Here is a 15,627-nt window from a genome sequence, read left to right on the forward strand (position 1 = left end):
ACTGCCTAACGCACGCTTATATTCGGGGCAAAATACAAATACATGCCTCGCCCGAGGCAAAATCTCATGAGTACACTTTTGATCATGACATTAATTTGAACATTCAAGAAATTTGTGGAATCTGCACGTACATAAAAATTCAGAAAATAATTTCCCAATTAATTATATATCATTAAGAAACGTTTTTATATTATGTTTTATAGATTATTCTAAATATTCTATAAGGTTGGTACTCATCCCCATTCTTTCCGGGATTCCGGTCACCGGTTCAGCTTCAGCATCAACATCAGCCTTTTCTGACTTCTCTTTGCTCGCCATTTTGACGCGTCGTTGCTGTTATTTGTATTGTTAGTGTTAAATTCTGCTTCTCTATAACAGAAAAAATCTTCTTTCAACATGAGTGAGCCCGAAATTAAAAGAGACAGGTGAGTTTTTTAATTGTTAAATCTTATAAACTAGATAAAGATAATATCTAGTAATAAATCTTTTCAAAGTTTTGTTAGCCTACTAATATTCCACATTCTCAATGATTAATATTATATATTATTAGGCCTTTATCCTGCTTTTATCCAAATTATGCACATGCACATTAAGTATTTATTGTTATGAAAGTTTTATACAGTTTTTCTTTTCATATCTGAAGTTTAATTGACTAAAGCTGCGTTTACCCGAGTTATTAAGACTGAATAGTAAAAAATTTCTCTCAACAAAAGTTAAGGTGTAATTTTACGTTCAGTGCCAAAATACCTGTCATCAAATTTTTGGTAGGGATCGATTTAGTATGTTATTTTGAACAAAAAATCAAAGTAACATAAATCGATCCCAACCAAAAAATTGATTACAGGTATTTTGGTACTGGACCTACAGTTTAGCCAAAGTTAAAAACATCTGTTTTTAACAGAAAATTCCGTGTTATTGAAGAAAATGTTACTAACAAAATGTTGATGGCTATTGTTATTAACATCAGTTAACAACAAAAATGTTGAAAACTTTTGTTATTAACTCCGTTGTAAACCTTAAAGCAGCTTAAGGCAATGAAAAATATTTATACAACACAACACTTGAACATTGGCTCATTACATTACTCACTTCTTACTTTCAATATCTTCATCACGATTCCGATATTTTCTTCCACTGAGTAAAAAGGTCGTTCTGTGAATTACCTCTTCAGTTCCTTTACAAATTGTGTTGGCTCAGTGTGCTTAAGTAATTTATCCGTTCCGGCATCATTTTGAAGAAGTATGACCCCCAGTAATTTGGTGTGCACTTGAATTTGTTCCGCTTGTGCAGATAGTTTTCTTTCATATAATATTGTGTTTTATTTAAACCTTCATGTATTTTGTAACATGGTTAGCTTCGTGTTTACGATTATATATGCAAACTTGAATAAAACATGCATTTAATAATTAAGAGTCATCAGGAGTAGCGGAGTAGCCTAGGTAACCCGTTGAAAGTTGTAATATAGGTAATTTAAAAGCAATTATCCGATGTTTTGTCCAACAATGATCAACCGCTATAATAAAGTCCACGTTATAATGGCAGTAGGAAAAGATAGAACAACGTTGCCGATCCCTCTGCCTAGTCTATGCCTTCTATAGACGGTAGTTTATACATTTTTATTTATGTAATATTAACTGTGGATTCGTTTAAAATAATAATTTCATAATGAATTTTCATAATTAAGGTGAAATATTTTGTTAATTAGGTAATTATTAATTCTACATTGTTCTTAAAAGACGATCTGTAAACAGGGCAAAGCGAGAAAGAGATAGCGCCATTCGCTTTGTCGAATGATAGACAAGGATAGCAATAGGCTACTATTACTAATCAAACACTGATATTATAATGTGGACCTCACTATAGTAAGATGTATGATCACTAGTCGAATCTTTCACCACTCTCACTCCGACGCGTTTCCCACGAATTAGCCCAACATCCCAACTCTTGCTGCAGCTCGACTCTGTTAGCATTATTACTATTACCAATATTCCAGTCTCAACGTTAATATAATATTAGCCTATGTCCGTACCCTATGTGATTTTGGCATTTGGATGAGTCGGGTTTTTAGTTTACCAGAAACTCGTCCAGTAACATTCACAGACCCAAAATCAATAACTCATTCAAGATCCTGACTTTGACAGTGAATATTGTAGCCTATGTCCCTACCCTGCTTTATGCGACATTGGCAGTTGGATGAGTCGGGTCTCCAGTTTACCCAACTCGTCCAGCAACATTTGACAGACCAAAAACCAATAAAACCATTCAAGATCCGACTTTGACATTGAATATTGCACATTAAATATTGTCATTATTTAAAATGGGAACGCGATTAGGTGCCACCCCGACCATTTGACACCCCGTTAACCTGTCCCCTTTTAAAACCGGTTTTGAGGGAATAGGTTGACGTGAGCCGTCCCCGTCTACTTGTCTCCTTTCTGAGGAGGTGACAACTTGTCGGGGGGACACTCTGACGCGTCCCCCGGGGGGACACTCTGTCATTCTTCGACCAATCTTAATAAATAAGGCTTCCTTGAAATCTTGATAAAATTTGCTAACCTATTGTCTCTTGTAAATTTTCTGTAAAGTGAGCAGTTTTCGTGAAATTTGCCATTAACAATTTAAAATGGCCGTCATTTTGAATATGTAAATCGAAATCTTTTTATTTTATTTTTTTAAAGTGGGTCTTTATAGCATAAATATTTATATTTAAATAGCATATATAAATATGCCACATTTCAGATCAATACAACATTTCGTTCTTGAGATAAAAATTCCTAAGTGAAAAAAACAAAATAGCAGCTATAAGGATAACCGCTAAGTTTTGGACACTTCAAATACGACATTTGTAGTCTCCCATCATCCAGGAACAATACCTTAAAATGTTCGACACTACTTCCGAAACACCCTGTATATTACCAGCACGCCCCCTTTCTTATGTTCATATTGACTGGACTATCTTTTTTGCATTAGTTGTTATCAATGAATGTACTCATTTTTGACTTTCAGAGAATGTAGATTACTACTGGTAAACTTAATATAATTTCTTTTAATATTTTCTCAAACCTATACATTTTAAAGGATAAATGTGCAATGATCAGAGAAACCGCAAGTAAAAACTACACAAGAAAGTTCTTGTCACTTGAAGTAGTATTAGGCCATCGAAATATAACAGAAAAGATCTGTAGAAAGAATTTTTGAAATTTCTATGAATTATATGAAATAAGTTGGGGTGTACCAAACTTCAGTGTTTTAGTATATAATTTTCTTAGATGTTAATATTCGAAGGTTGAGCTTCATTGCAGTTGAAAATTCGTAGTAATAAAAAGCATTGACTGCAGCTGTGTTTGATCGGGGACCTTCTCATAGGTACGGTACCTCTGTAAAATGAGACTCGAAGGGGACACATTAGTAAATTAGTAATATTATATCAAAATTCTACCTCCACATCTCGATTTAGGAAGTTATAATTGACCGAGCGAAGATGAGTCTAAGATTCAAGTCAACGGTTTTGAATTTCTATGGATTTATATATGCTTATATGTTCCGCCAACTACCGAATAGGCCACCTAGCCAGCCGTTTTTTTAATCGGGAATGTAAGATAATCAAACTGTTAGTTTTCTGCAGCAATATATTCAACTCACAGTACATACCTACAATCCTCAGTAGTTGAAAATTTTGATGAGGCCATATGTATCAGGTGGAAATGAAATGCTAGTATTTCGATAACATTTTTTCAATGTTGAATTGTGAATTGATGCATTAATTTGGTTTGGGTGTGTTGAACAGAGACGACGAGAAAAGCAGGGACAGGGCGAGGAGAGGAGACAGACAAAGCAGTGGCCGTGGAGGAAATGCGGGTGGGGGTAGTGGAGGGGGTGGCCGAGAACGCAGTCGCGACAGGAAGTCGGGAGGCGGTGGAGATAAACGCGTCTACATATCCAACATTGCCTACGAGTATACCTGGCAAGAGCTGAAGGATCTCTTCAGACAAGAAGTTGGCGATGTGTCGTTTGTCAAACTGTTTGTTGACGAGAATGACAAGCCGCGTGGCTGTGGAATCGTCGAGTTCGACACACCCGAACTGGCCAAGAAGGCTGTGCAGAGAATGCACAGGTACACGCTCAAAGACCGCAAATTGGTTGTCAGAGAGGTTAGTGGACAGCTTAATTCACTTTATTTTCATTTTTTGTCATTCTTTTTCTCATTCAATTATATTTTGGCTATGTTTTCTATAAATAAAATCAATAAAATTACTCATAAATTGAACCTAGATTTGAACTTGAAATATTTTTCTAATTTTTTTTTCTTATTCAGCAATAAACAAAATAATTTTTTTTCATTTTCCTGGGAGAACAAGAATGAGTAAAAAAGAACAAAATTCAAAACATTAATAAAATTAGTTATCTGGAACTCAAATTATACAATATTGTTGAATTTTATATGTTGATTAATTCCATTAATTATTATTTCTTTCTCAATATAATGCTCTCATACAAAGGAAACAAACCCACCTTAATTACTACACAATTTCAGTTTTACAGAAATTTACATTTTTGAAAATATTAATTCAGAGAACAAAAAAAACCCTCTTGTAATCCAATTTATTTCACTCGCACAGTAGCCTACCTACATTAAGTTACCTATAAGATAATGAAAATCTGAACACATGTAGAAAACTCAGTAGCTCAAACATGATAGAAAACTTGAAAATTAACAAAACACAAGGGTTTCCTATAGTCTCCATGTTATGCTTTTTTTTATCAACGTTGATTATTGAGGCTTGTATGTTGACTTTTCTCAGGACAATGATGTCGAGAGAGACAAGTGTGGTCGGCCGATCACCGGCAATAACCGAAACAACAGTAGCAGCAACAACAACGACCGAGGAGGCAGAAACGACCAGCGTTCCAACAACAGAAACGACGACCGAGCGCCTTGGTCGGGTGGCGGAGTTGGCGGTGGTCTAGGCGGCGCCCTTGCCAGCCTAGGCGCCAGCTCCAACAGCCTGGGCGGCGGCAACAATTCGATTGGTGGCGAGAAGTGGGGCAACATGTATGGCCTCAGCCCGCAATTCCTCGAGTACCTCTGCATCAACGGCCCACTCGTCAACGCTGTATTTGTCGCTAATGTAAGTTATCAGTTATCACCCAACACAATTCCTTCTTATTTGTTTTTAAATTACATGTTGAAATTTTCATACTATCACAATCATTTTTATTAATCCAATAATTGATATAATGTACTGTAATTGACGAATAATCAGTTGATCCTTGTATCGATGTAAAGATGTTTGGTTAGGAAGGCCTTGAAAAGTTATTACAATAAAATTTTGTATTTTGGCTGTGGGACATGGTTTTCTGTTTTTGCTTCTATTCCCTACCCCTCAATACTGAATATCAAAATTTCTGTGGAATCTTGTTCAGAATTTATTGTGCTATCACATGATACTTTGGGTTTTATTCATATAAGTTGTATAGAGTGGGAGTAGTGATTTTCCATGATTGAAAAAATACCTTAAACATACCCCTTTTTGGAAAATCTGTAGCTTCAAATCAGAAATTGTAGAATACTGCACACCACTCAATTTATTGTGAATTTTATTATCTTTAATTTTGTAGAGAATGCTTTTTCTCAAAAAACCCCGAAGTTTTACGAAATAAAATAGGAAATTTTTCAAAATTTGTGGGTTTTTAGGGGTGAAGCCGCCCTCTGGAGTGTCAGCAAGTTTTAGATTCGAATTTATTGCCCCAAAATGCATGTAAAGCAGACAAGAAAAATTATTTCGTGGCTGTTTCCTGAAAAATAACCATTTGACTGGACTAAATGAAGAAATCTTGGAACCTGAGTACAATTTCCAAAACAAACACATTTAAATAAGACTTGAGAGCAAAAGAGAAGGGTATTTCAAGTTTTTTTTTGTATTGTAAATAACTTATTTGATTTGATTATTGTAAGTTTTCTTATCCTGTAATGTCATTTTGGCAAATAAATATTTTTTATACGGTTTGTGTGCTTTGCAGTTGGACTTCAAAGTAGACCAAAAGAAGTTGAAGGAAGTTTTCAAGCTGGCAGGTCGCGTGGAGCGGTGCGAGCTGAGCGTGGACAAGGACGGCAAGAGCCGTGGCTTTGGGGTGGTGGAGTACTCGCACCCCGTGGAGGCGGTGCAGGCCATCTCGATGCTGCACAACCAGATGCTGTTCGATCGCCGCATCACCGTCAGACTGGACCGTGCCGACAAGGACCCGCAGCAGAAGCTGCCTCAGGGCCTCAAGGGTCTCGGCATGGGACTCGGCAGCAACGGCGCGCCCCTTAAGGATGTTGCCAGTCAGTTTACCTCATTTCATTCCTCTTTCAGCATTAGGCTGGCCACTAACGGTAGAACATGCTTGATACACAATCGTCATACATTGTTGTATCATAACAGTGAAACGCTTCGAGCAAAATTTCTTGAGGTTTGGTTTTGTATCACTAATTTTTTGTTTATTATTTTCGCTGCTCCGTTTGAGGTTGAATTATTTTCCTATAATTTGTAATTTTCCAGCCTTGGTTGGTAATTTTATGTTAGAAGCCTCTCGCTGATGATGAACATGTGTATGTGCATTATAAAAAATTCTTGAATGCATCATGTATGCTCTACCGTTAGCGACCAGCCTTACGGTAGAAAACATGTTACTACTACTGAACTTTAGGTGTCTGATGTCATTTCAGTTGATGTGGACGCTTTTCAAGAATAATTTCATCTGCTAGATTTATCTAGGAAATGTCAGTTGTTGATGCTACTATGCCAGACCAGGGTTCGTTTCTATTTTGTTATAGCGAGATCCTCGTTGTTTGAATGGAAAGCATTGTCCAGTTTTGTTAGGTTGGTGATGATTTGAGAACACCCATTGCAAAAATGAAAATAGAAGAAATCTACTTGTCTCAATCATAATTATCTCCTCTTAGATATTAACTGTTGGAATTAATGCACTACTCACACTAGCTCAACTCATCGTACGACTCCAGTCGCGGATACCAGCCTTTCCACTTGAATTATTAGTTAGTTTAGTTCAGTTTTTGTCACATAAAGCTGTATAATCGAGCAGAGCTCGCACAACATGTGACACGTCAGAATTTTATAATTTTACATTCAATCTTATATTTATAATTGTGTAATCAAAGGCTTATTTCAAACGTTTTTTTAATTATTGTATAAAATGGCAAATCTCACTACTTTTTCAACACATTTGAACGTGCTCTCGTTTATATTTACGCTATTTCATTTCAAATCACTTCTCAACACTAGAGTCTCACGTCTCTTGGCGACCAGCATGGCCTTGAAAATCAGTCTCGAGTACCCAATGAGTGGATCTGGAGTTCACGAACGGCTAAAAATCCAAACAGGGCTCGTTATATTATTTGAGGATAGGATTATAGGGATATAGGAGATTTAATTAAAAGTAAATTTAGGAAAAGTTTTGGGGTTGGTTTCACCCTTTTAAACGGCAATATACTGTACTAGTATTATTCAGAATTTTCCAAATACTTTTAAATTTCTAATTTGGAATTTTGTCATTGTCGTTGACTCACACACTTGATCCATTTACCCATAAAGTTGCTTCGCGATATGAGTCTTGCTATTGTGAGTAGAGCCTTCATGTTTGAAACCTGGGTCGGTATAGGTTATAGTGAGGTCCACGTTATAATGACAGTATTTGATCAACTTTGGTTTTGCTATCCTTGTCTATCATTCGACTAAGCCGGTGGTACTATCCTTTTCTAGGTCCACAAAGATGCCAATTATGTTTTTGACAGTGTAGAAATATAATTAATCAATGCAGAGAATTGGCATCGCTATTCTCCTATCTTTATCTACTGCCATTATAACGTGGCCCTCACTATAGCTACCTTATTGCGTATTTCATGACATCTACTTTTTACGTGCTGTGGTTGGGATAGATAGAATGGAATGACTTTCCTACTTTACGACGTTGCGAAGTTTGATCAGTAATCCTCTCCACCACTTGACTGACCATGTTGATGGTTAGTTATTCAAGTGGCAAATTATTCAGAATTTTCAATTCAGATGAACCGTTGCGAATACTTGGACATCCGCTTCCTACTTGCTAAATCTTGATAGTTACTTGTTATAATTGTAATTGACATATTGCATTAAGTTTTTAATCATATTTGTTATCTTTTAATTTTCAGATAACCTGCCTTCTCTTCAGACTTTTAACAACAACTTGAGCAGTATGATGCAGAACATTGCTTCAGCAGGTGTGCCATCACCATTTGCTGCGTTAGGTCAGTAGCCATTTATTAAAAAACTCAATATTGAATCTAACGATCTTGAGAATATTATTACAATTCATAAGCTTTTTATTGATATTGCATATAATATATTATATTCTTTTTAGCTCTGTGATATTGTTTGCTTTCATCAAATTATCATTAGAAGTATTTTGTGGAAACCTTTGAATTTAGTTCTTCACTTGTTCTTTCTCAGGCTGAAGAATTTTTTTTCTTTTAAAATTCTGTATAGTTACACCAAAAAGGTGTATAGTTTGCTGTAGACCCTTATAATTTCAAATATCGCGCCACCTAACTATGAGTAGGTTTTGAAATTACTTGAATCACAAAATGTATTAATGAAATGTTTATTATATTAGAAAAACTTGAAGCTAAATTAATTTTTGGAATTGAATTAACTTAAAAGCTAAATTAACTTATTGAATCCAGTAATTTACATCTTTATACAGGGTGTCCCACCAAGGTTGTAACAGCCGTTGACCATAGATTCTACTGCCAGGCGACCACGTAAGTCAATGCACATAATTGAAACATGCTAATTTGATACTGTCACGATTTTTCTTATCCAATTCACCATTATCATTCAACACTTGGTTTTACCTGTGTCGTTTCATCATTTTCTTTGTTTCCAGTGTTGAAAAACTGAGGAAATCAACACAAATTCCATACTTGTCATTCTGTAGTACTGGTCATTCGGTCTTTGTTGTCTAATGTTAATTAATAATCTCAAAGTCTAACAAAGCCTTGATTCATCAAAATTACGTCCCAATATACAAATTAAACATGTGCACTAGCACTTGAAATGTTACATTTTCACTTTTTGTTAATAGTACCTTTCATATCGAATCATCTAGATCGGAGTACTTAGTACCGACACATAGCTCAAAACTATTGATTAAAATTCAAAAGAATTTTTATTGTACAGGAAATGCCACATCCTATTACAATTTGTTACAGTATTAGTAATTATCAGCAATACTGCAACTATTTGAACTATAGTCCGTGCAAACCTTAGTTTGCAGTACATATTCTTATGTCCAATTTTATTTTAATATAACAATAGGAGTACACGGTTTCTATGCTGATTCTAACAAAAATGCCTATGCTCTTCTTTTTGCTCTTTCTCTCAGGGCCACATGCGCCATCTACGTTTAACGCGATATCATCACCTTTAATTGTTGATATTGTTGCATTTATCGTAATGTGTTTCATTCCGAGTTTGAACGAACAGCTGATATTTCTCCGTTAAAACCGAGTTGGTGCATACAGGTCTCATACAATTAGCTCACGAGCTGTCTGAATTCTGTGAAATCTGGCAGCGCTGTACTCCACAAGACTAGTGCTGCAAACGAAGTTCTGCACAGACTATAGCTTATTGACCAGGTGGATTTTATTGTGATCTAAGAAGGGATTTGATTTTGTGTTAGTTGGTGGAGTTGGCGGGGCAGCGGGCATTGCCAGCCTGATGGGCAGCGGGCCGGGCGGCGCGGGGGCGGGTGACTTGTCGGCAGCACTGGCAGGCGGCAACTCTGCGTTCGGCGGAGGCGGTGGCCTGGGAAACAGCTTCGGAGGTGGCAACCAACTCAGCTCGCAAAACAACTTCCTCAGAGAGTCCAGTCTTTCTCACAATTTTGACGGTTAGTGATATTCTATCTAATGGCGTAGAGTATTTATGTAGATTTTTATCTTTTTGGACCAAGATTGTTGGAATTGATGACAAATCACAGTTTGATCTATTTTTTAGGTAACCTTTTGTTAAAATTTTTTATTTACTATGCGTATTTTGGATCATATAGATCATTTGATAAATATCATATGATAAGACTTTTCTGACTTTTCTCTTATGTAGGACGAATGAAGAAATAACTTGATAATCATTGAAATTGAAATGAATTGACCAATAAAAATTAAAAAAGTCCTATGACTATCCTCGGTTGATTTAGCATCCTCCTGCAAATTTTGAAGTTCTGTAGTTCAGATTTGATGACGCGTCAAACAACATATAATTATATTGTAGCAGATCCAAAATCATTCTCTATATTGTAATAGAAGGGATAACTTACAAAAGTAATAGCAATTATTGTAAAATTGTGACATAGAAACTCAGAAATCTGTATGATAGATACTCTATGGTCCTGTAAGCCATTTTATGTATCCAAATGCGTGGCAAATAAACTTGAATGTTGGGTTTCACAAACCAGTCATACACACTTTGCATTGTGATGATCTCGGATGATCTAGTCTCAAATGATTTCAATTAAACTATCTTGAATACGAATATATATTAAAATTTGATTCACTCTTATTTATTCCAGGACCAGGAAACAGCATTGGTGGTCGCATGAGTAGTGGCAATGATTTCGATAATATGCAAGGGTTATCTGGCGGCTTGAATAGTCAGAACAGTGACTACACCCGCCGTTCTAATTTGGGCAGCTTGAACCAAAACTCCGGCAATTCATCCAATAATATGACCGATGCTGTCCTTGTCAGAAATGTGAGTATACCTCCTGTTTCCCTGTTGGTCTTGAAAAGACTTATAACAAAAACGTTCAGCTTGAACTGCATATTTGAAGTTTGAAATCGGTAAATGATTGGGCAGTAATAATTTTATGTAACTTATGCCATTTTTAGTAAAATGTTCAATTTTCAATAATATGGATAGATATATTAATGCCTATACAGAATCTACAGAGTGTGACAGAGGAATTTGCTTGATAACAGTTCATAGTCTGTCGTTATGATTGTGAGGGAGATCACATCCAAGCGTGTGTTTGCTGTAGTTTATAATGTCATTCGTGTTTCAGTTGCCAAAATGGACTGAACAAAAAGGCAATTTGCAAGGGAAAGTTGTTGAGGCGTTTTTGTAACAGTATTTTCTGCATTGCTCGGGCTTAGGGAATCATAAACTCTTGGCTTTTTAATCTAAACATTATCTGTTTTTCTGAACTTCATCCATAAAACATATGACTGTCGGTCAGCTACACAATAATACAATGGCTCAGTTATTATAAACTATGCCACGATGAATTAGAGATTAATAAGAACTCGTTGTTACATCAATGAAATCACCCCCATCAATATCAATCCATGTTTGCGATCGGTTCTGCTATATAAACTGTCTCTCTGTTTCTTTGAACGGGAAATATTTTCTATTGGAATATTCTACTTTGATCAAAATACTTATGCGCTATAATATATTTATATTACGTAATAGTTGTACTCAATGGGAAACTGGAAGGAAACAACATATTATATTTCAGTCCCTAGATGCACGAGCAACTATTATTCAATTAAAACATTAGTATTCCAGTATTCCTGGCAACTTCTTTTTCTTCTTCTGGCTTTACATCTCGATGTGAGCTTTAGCCTCTCGCAGAAGAGCACATCACGGTCACATGGATTTCGTCCCCATGCTATTATCCTCCACTTAATCACTCCATCGGTTGCCTGGTCTCCCCTGTCGTCTTCTGCCCCCATCCCGGCCTTATAAATTGCTTTTGGCGTTCGATGCTCTGTCATTCTCTCAACATGACCTGCCCAGCGTAATCTTCGTAATTTAATAAAACTTAACACATCCTCACCTCCAAGAATTTCATTTATTTCATTGTTTGATATAATTCCTGGCAACTATAATAATTGCTTATTGATTTTGTGTTGTTTTTCAGTTGCCTCCAAACGTGACATGGCAGCAACTGAAGGATAAGTTCAGTGATGCCGGCAACGTGACTTATGCCGAGCTGAGAGGCAAGGACACCGGTCTCGTGCAGTTTGCTTCACAGTGGGAAGCCAATCGAGCTATCAGTATCCTTTGAATTTCACCTATCAAAGTTTTATTCATCATGATTTTTTACAAATATTTTCTAGCCTATCATCATTTTCACTTCCACTCATACTAAAAGAACTAGAAATAAATAATTTCAAAGATTACCTATTGTTTTTTATGATGCTCGCCCATTTTGATGTTTATTTTTGAAATCCATGGTTTTTGCGTGGGTGAATAAGGTGTGGAATATACAAATGAATACTGGATGGAATGAGAATACAATTCAAGATCGCTGCAGGCTGAAGCTGCGACGTTTTTCTCCAATAATTTCTCAAGGTTAAATAATAATTATTAATTTTATTCTAGGTTATCTTTTGAGCAGTATCAGTTTCTGAAAATCAGTAATTCAATTCCATGGTTTAGTGGTGCTTATATAGTAATTGTTTTTTTGTCGGTGAATGCAATGCAGAGTACATACAGTAATTGAAGTTTATGACTAATGAATGACTGAAGAAATATTAAATTATTAAATAATAAGAATCTAGACCAGTCATTTTACAGATTTGAAACTTAGAGTAAAACTTGGGTCTGTATCTTTAAATGGTTACTAAGCTTGGAAGAAAACAGACAGGGATGAACAGAAAAAGTTATGTTAGGTATGAAATTTGAATACACATTACCTCCAAATAATAACAAATTTTAATTCCCATCTTCAAATCTCAGTAATTTTTTTGCATCAGCTTGAAGTTCATACAATTTCCAACTCAACGATCTATAAACATCCAAGATTCTCGCAAATAGTGTTGCTAGCATGGGCCCTTGAAATTTACCTTGCAAAATGGCTTTTGTTACCCTGTAGGCTTAAGTTACCCCAGTTTACGGTATGATGAAATAGTCATAGATGTATCACAATCGGCAACTGTTTGCTGATGTTCTAGGAGAAATAGCCGAAAAAACATCAGCTTGGACAATGCTTGGTTTTCAAAACTCTCGTTCTATTTTTATATTGTTTTCATTACTCATGTCTATAAACATTACACTTGAACTGTTATATTATTGATTTTCCTTAATGAGATGTTTTCAGACAACTTTGACCGAATACGCTGGGATGGACGCAGCCTTGAGGTGCGCTTCTACTGAATAATACAAAGGATGTGAGTAGTCTAGCGCACTGAGTATAACCATTATCAATTTTGGTTGGTTGTCTTTGGTTGCTCAACATGAAGTCGCACTTGAAATGTTGCTGGATCTCTGCTGATGGCGTCTTTGTCTTTATATTAGTATTCCATGTTGAGGCTCTCGAAAGGTGGTTTATGTGCGTGTCAATGAACTTTATATTTTATGAAATGAGACGGCTCAGTCGAGCTGTATTGCTTCTTCTTGACGATTTCATTATTATTAGAGTCAGATTCAGTAATTGATATGAATACCATCATAACATACATAGGGAAGTGACTAGTTGTAATCATAGGAATCGTAGGTTTTTGACTTTTCAGAAATAATTAGACAATTCTTTGTAGTAGATGCTTAGGTCACGTTAGTCTATTATTTAATAACGATATTGATGGTCTGCACATTGAGCGGTCAAGTAATGCATGTATCATTGTACTATTTAAAAATTTTGAGTTGTAACATTTATCATTATTGTATCTTAGACAGATTTTTCCTCGTGTTTGCTGTCAAGGAGAAGTTTTTTATATTTTTAATTATTCATTTATATCAAGTGAAGCATAAATTATAATTCCATTAAATTCATGTTCTTGAGATTGACGTTGGTTTTAATTTGTTGATGACGCAAAATGTTTTCCTGGTGTAGGACCTTGCATTTCCCTGGCAAGGGTGTCTTTAGCTCATTAAAGGTGTCCTTGCTGTTTCCCTGTTGTTTCATATAACTGAATATTGACGGAATTTCTCTACAGTGAATGCGATTTGAAAATTTGTGTGCTTGTTTGATTTGGAAGATCGTTTAGGATGCAACTAGAATTTACTATGCCGAATAATTCTTATTATCATGTATTTCGAAGGTGTAATTCTATCCACAATACATTTTTGACAACACTTGTTAATCAGAGCACGTCTAGGAAAAGCCGCGTGTTGAATTTTGTCATTAATTCAATTTCCTGTTGTTTCATTTTAATTGGATCAATTCTACATCAAAAAGACAGACACATTGATTGAATGACAAGGCATTATTATTATTTGTTTTGAATCATGATAATTTTGCAGCTATAAAATTATAAAGGAGTTGATAGTAATTTCTTACAGTTTATTGAAGGACATTTTACTATATTATTCTATCTAATCTTGCATCAATTTAATGTAGGATTCAAAAGTAATAAGCCTCAAGTCAATAGTTTGACATTGTGGACGATTCCTCCAAGTCATTCTCTTTGAAATAGATAGATCTTCTTTTTTCATTAACTTGTTATATTCATGGTTGGCTTTTACATAATTGAAGATGGTCATCTAACTTCTTGGAGGGTTCCTGTGGCTGTTTCAGTGTCCCTGCTATATTTATTAGGCCTACAGGCGCGGAGCAAGAAATTCGGTGGGCAGAATGTTGAAGTATGTGGAATCATCAAAAAAAGAATGGGATGCTTTGATTTTGGGCCAATGAGATGCGCCAAGATTCATATTTGATGAATTCTTCTACTTCAACCTAATTTTGGTTCTCTCGTCAACATTATTGTCACGTCGTCTAAAGCATTGAGAACCTTTTAAAAGAAAACTCATTCTACTAAGAGCAAATCTTATTTGTTCACCGATGCTCCATCACATTATGTTGCACTTTTGATTGAAAAGGAAAACTTAGTTCAGCTGTTTAGTAGCATAATACTTACCATTATGATATTAGCAAGAGTTCTTAGTGGGATATTACGCGTCTGAATGAGATGAGGCTTATTACTTTTGAATTATGTACAGGTACAGGTATAATAATATAGTTAATGTTTTCTTGTAAAAATCTGAAACAATTGAGTGAAACGATGTATGGTATTCTGAAAGATCAGAACCTGGTGTTAGGCTCCCCTCTTGGAGTTTGTAATGTGTTTCAGATTCCTGATTGCTTTTCACTGATGGCTGCATAATCTGTGGTCCATCATCAATCAAATAGCAATTTGAACAATAAATTTTATCTTGCTTCATATTCAAAACATATGATACAATAATTATTGAATTCGTGGGAAGTTAATTATTCTCGAATCTATTGGATTATTTCAATTCATAAAATGGCCATTGTAGCTTAATGTTGAATTCGAACGTCTGCAATTGGTCGTGTATATCAATATTATTATATTCTATTGATGTTTCATTCATAGGTAAGTCAACAGTTTTGAAAAAGAAGATAATAGTATTGAATGTATAATCTAGCGAAGGCCTGGAGGAATCACGTGGAGGAAAAGAGTTTCTCGTGAACAGCCATTGGAGCCCTATCGCCGAATAACAGCTCGTTTCGGGCAGAAGGGAATCCTGTTCCTATTCTGGAAACTGGTTGCGAATCTTCATGAGCGCGCGTCGGTCTTACCTAAACTGGTCTAGAGATGCCGCTGATTACAAGTTCAACCAATCT

At 35.7% G+C, this 15,627-nt stretch overlaps 1 protein-coding gene across 1 annotated transcript; it reads left to right on the plus strand.

The window, feature by feature from the left end:
• Positions 1-266: 266 nt before the first annotated feature.
• LOC111051087 (myelin expression factor 2) lies at positions 267-13,829 on the plus strand. Its single transcript, XM_039429418.1, has 11 exons — positions 267-425; positions 3,788-4,151; positions 4,803-5,129; positions 6,022-6,325; positions 8,192-8,287; positions 8,526-8,545; positions 8,767-8,800; positions 9,721-9,930; positions 10,609-10,790; positions 11,962-12,097; positions 13,144-13,829. Exons 1-11 carry the CDS (start codon positions 397-399, stop codon positions 13,197-13,199), a joined length of 1,758 nt encoding a protein of 585 aa, XP_039285352.1. The 5' UTR covers positions 267-396; the 3' UTR covers positions 13,200-13,829.
• Positions 13,830-15,627: the final 1,798 nt, after the last annotated feature.

Source organism: Nilaparvata lugens, chromosome 5 (assembly GCF_014356525.2).
Source record: "Nilaparvata lugens isolate BPH chromosome 5, ASM1435652v1, whole genome shotgun sequence".
Taxonomy (NCBI): Eukaryota; Metazoa; Arthropoda; class Insecta; order Hemiptera; family Delphacidae; genus Nilaparvata; species Nilaparvata lugens.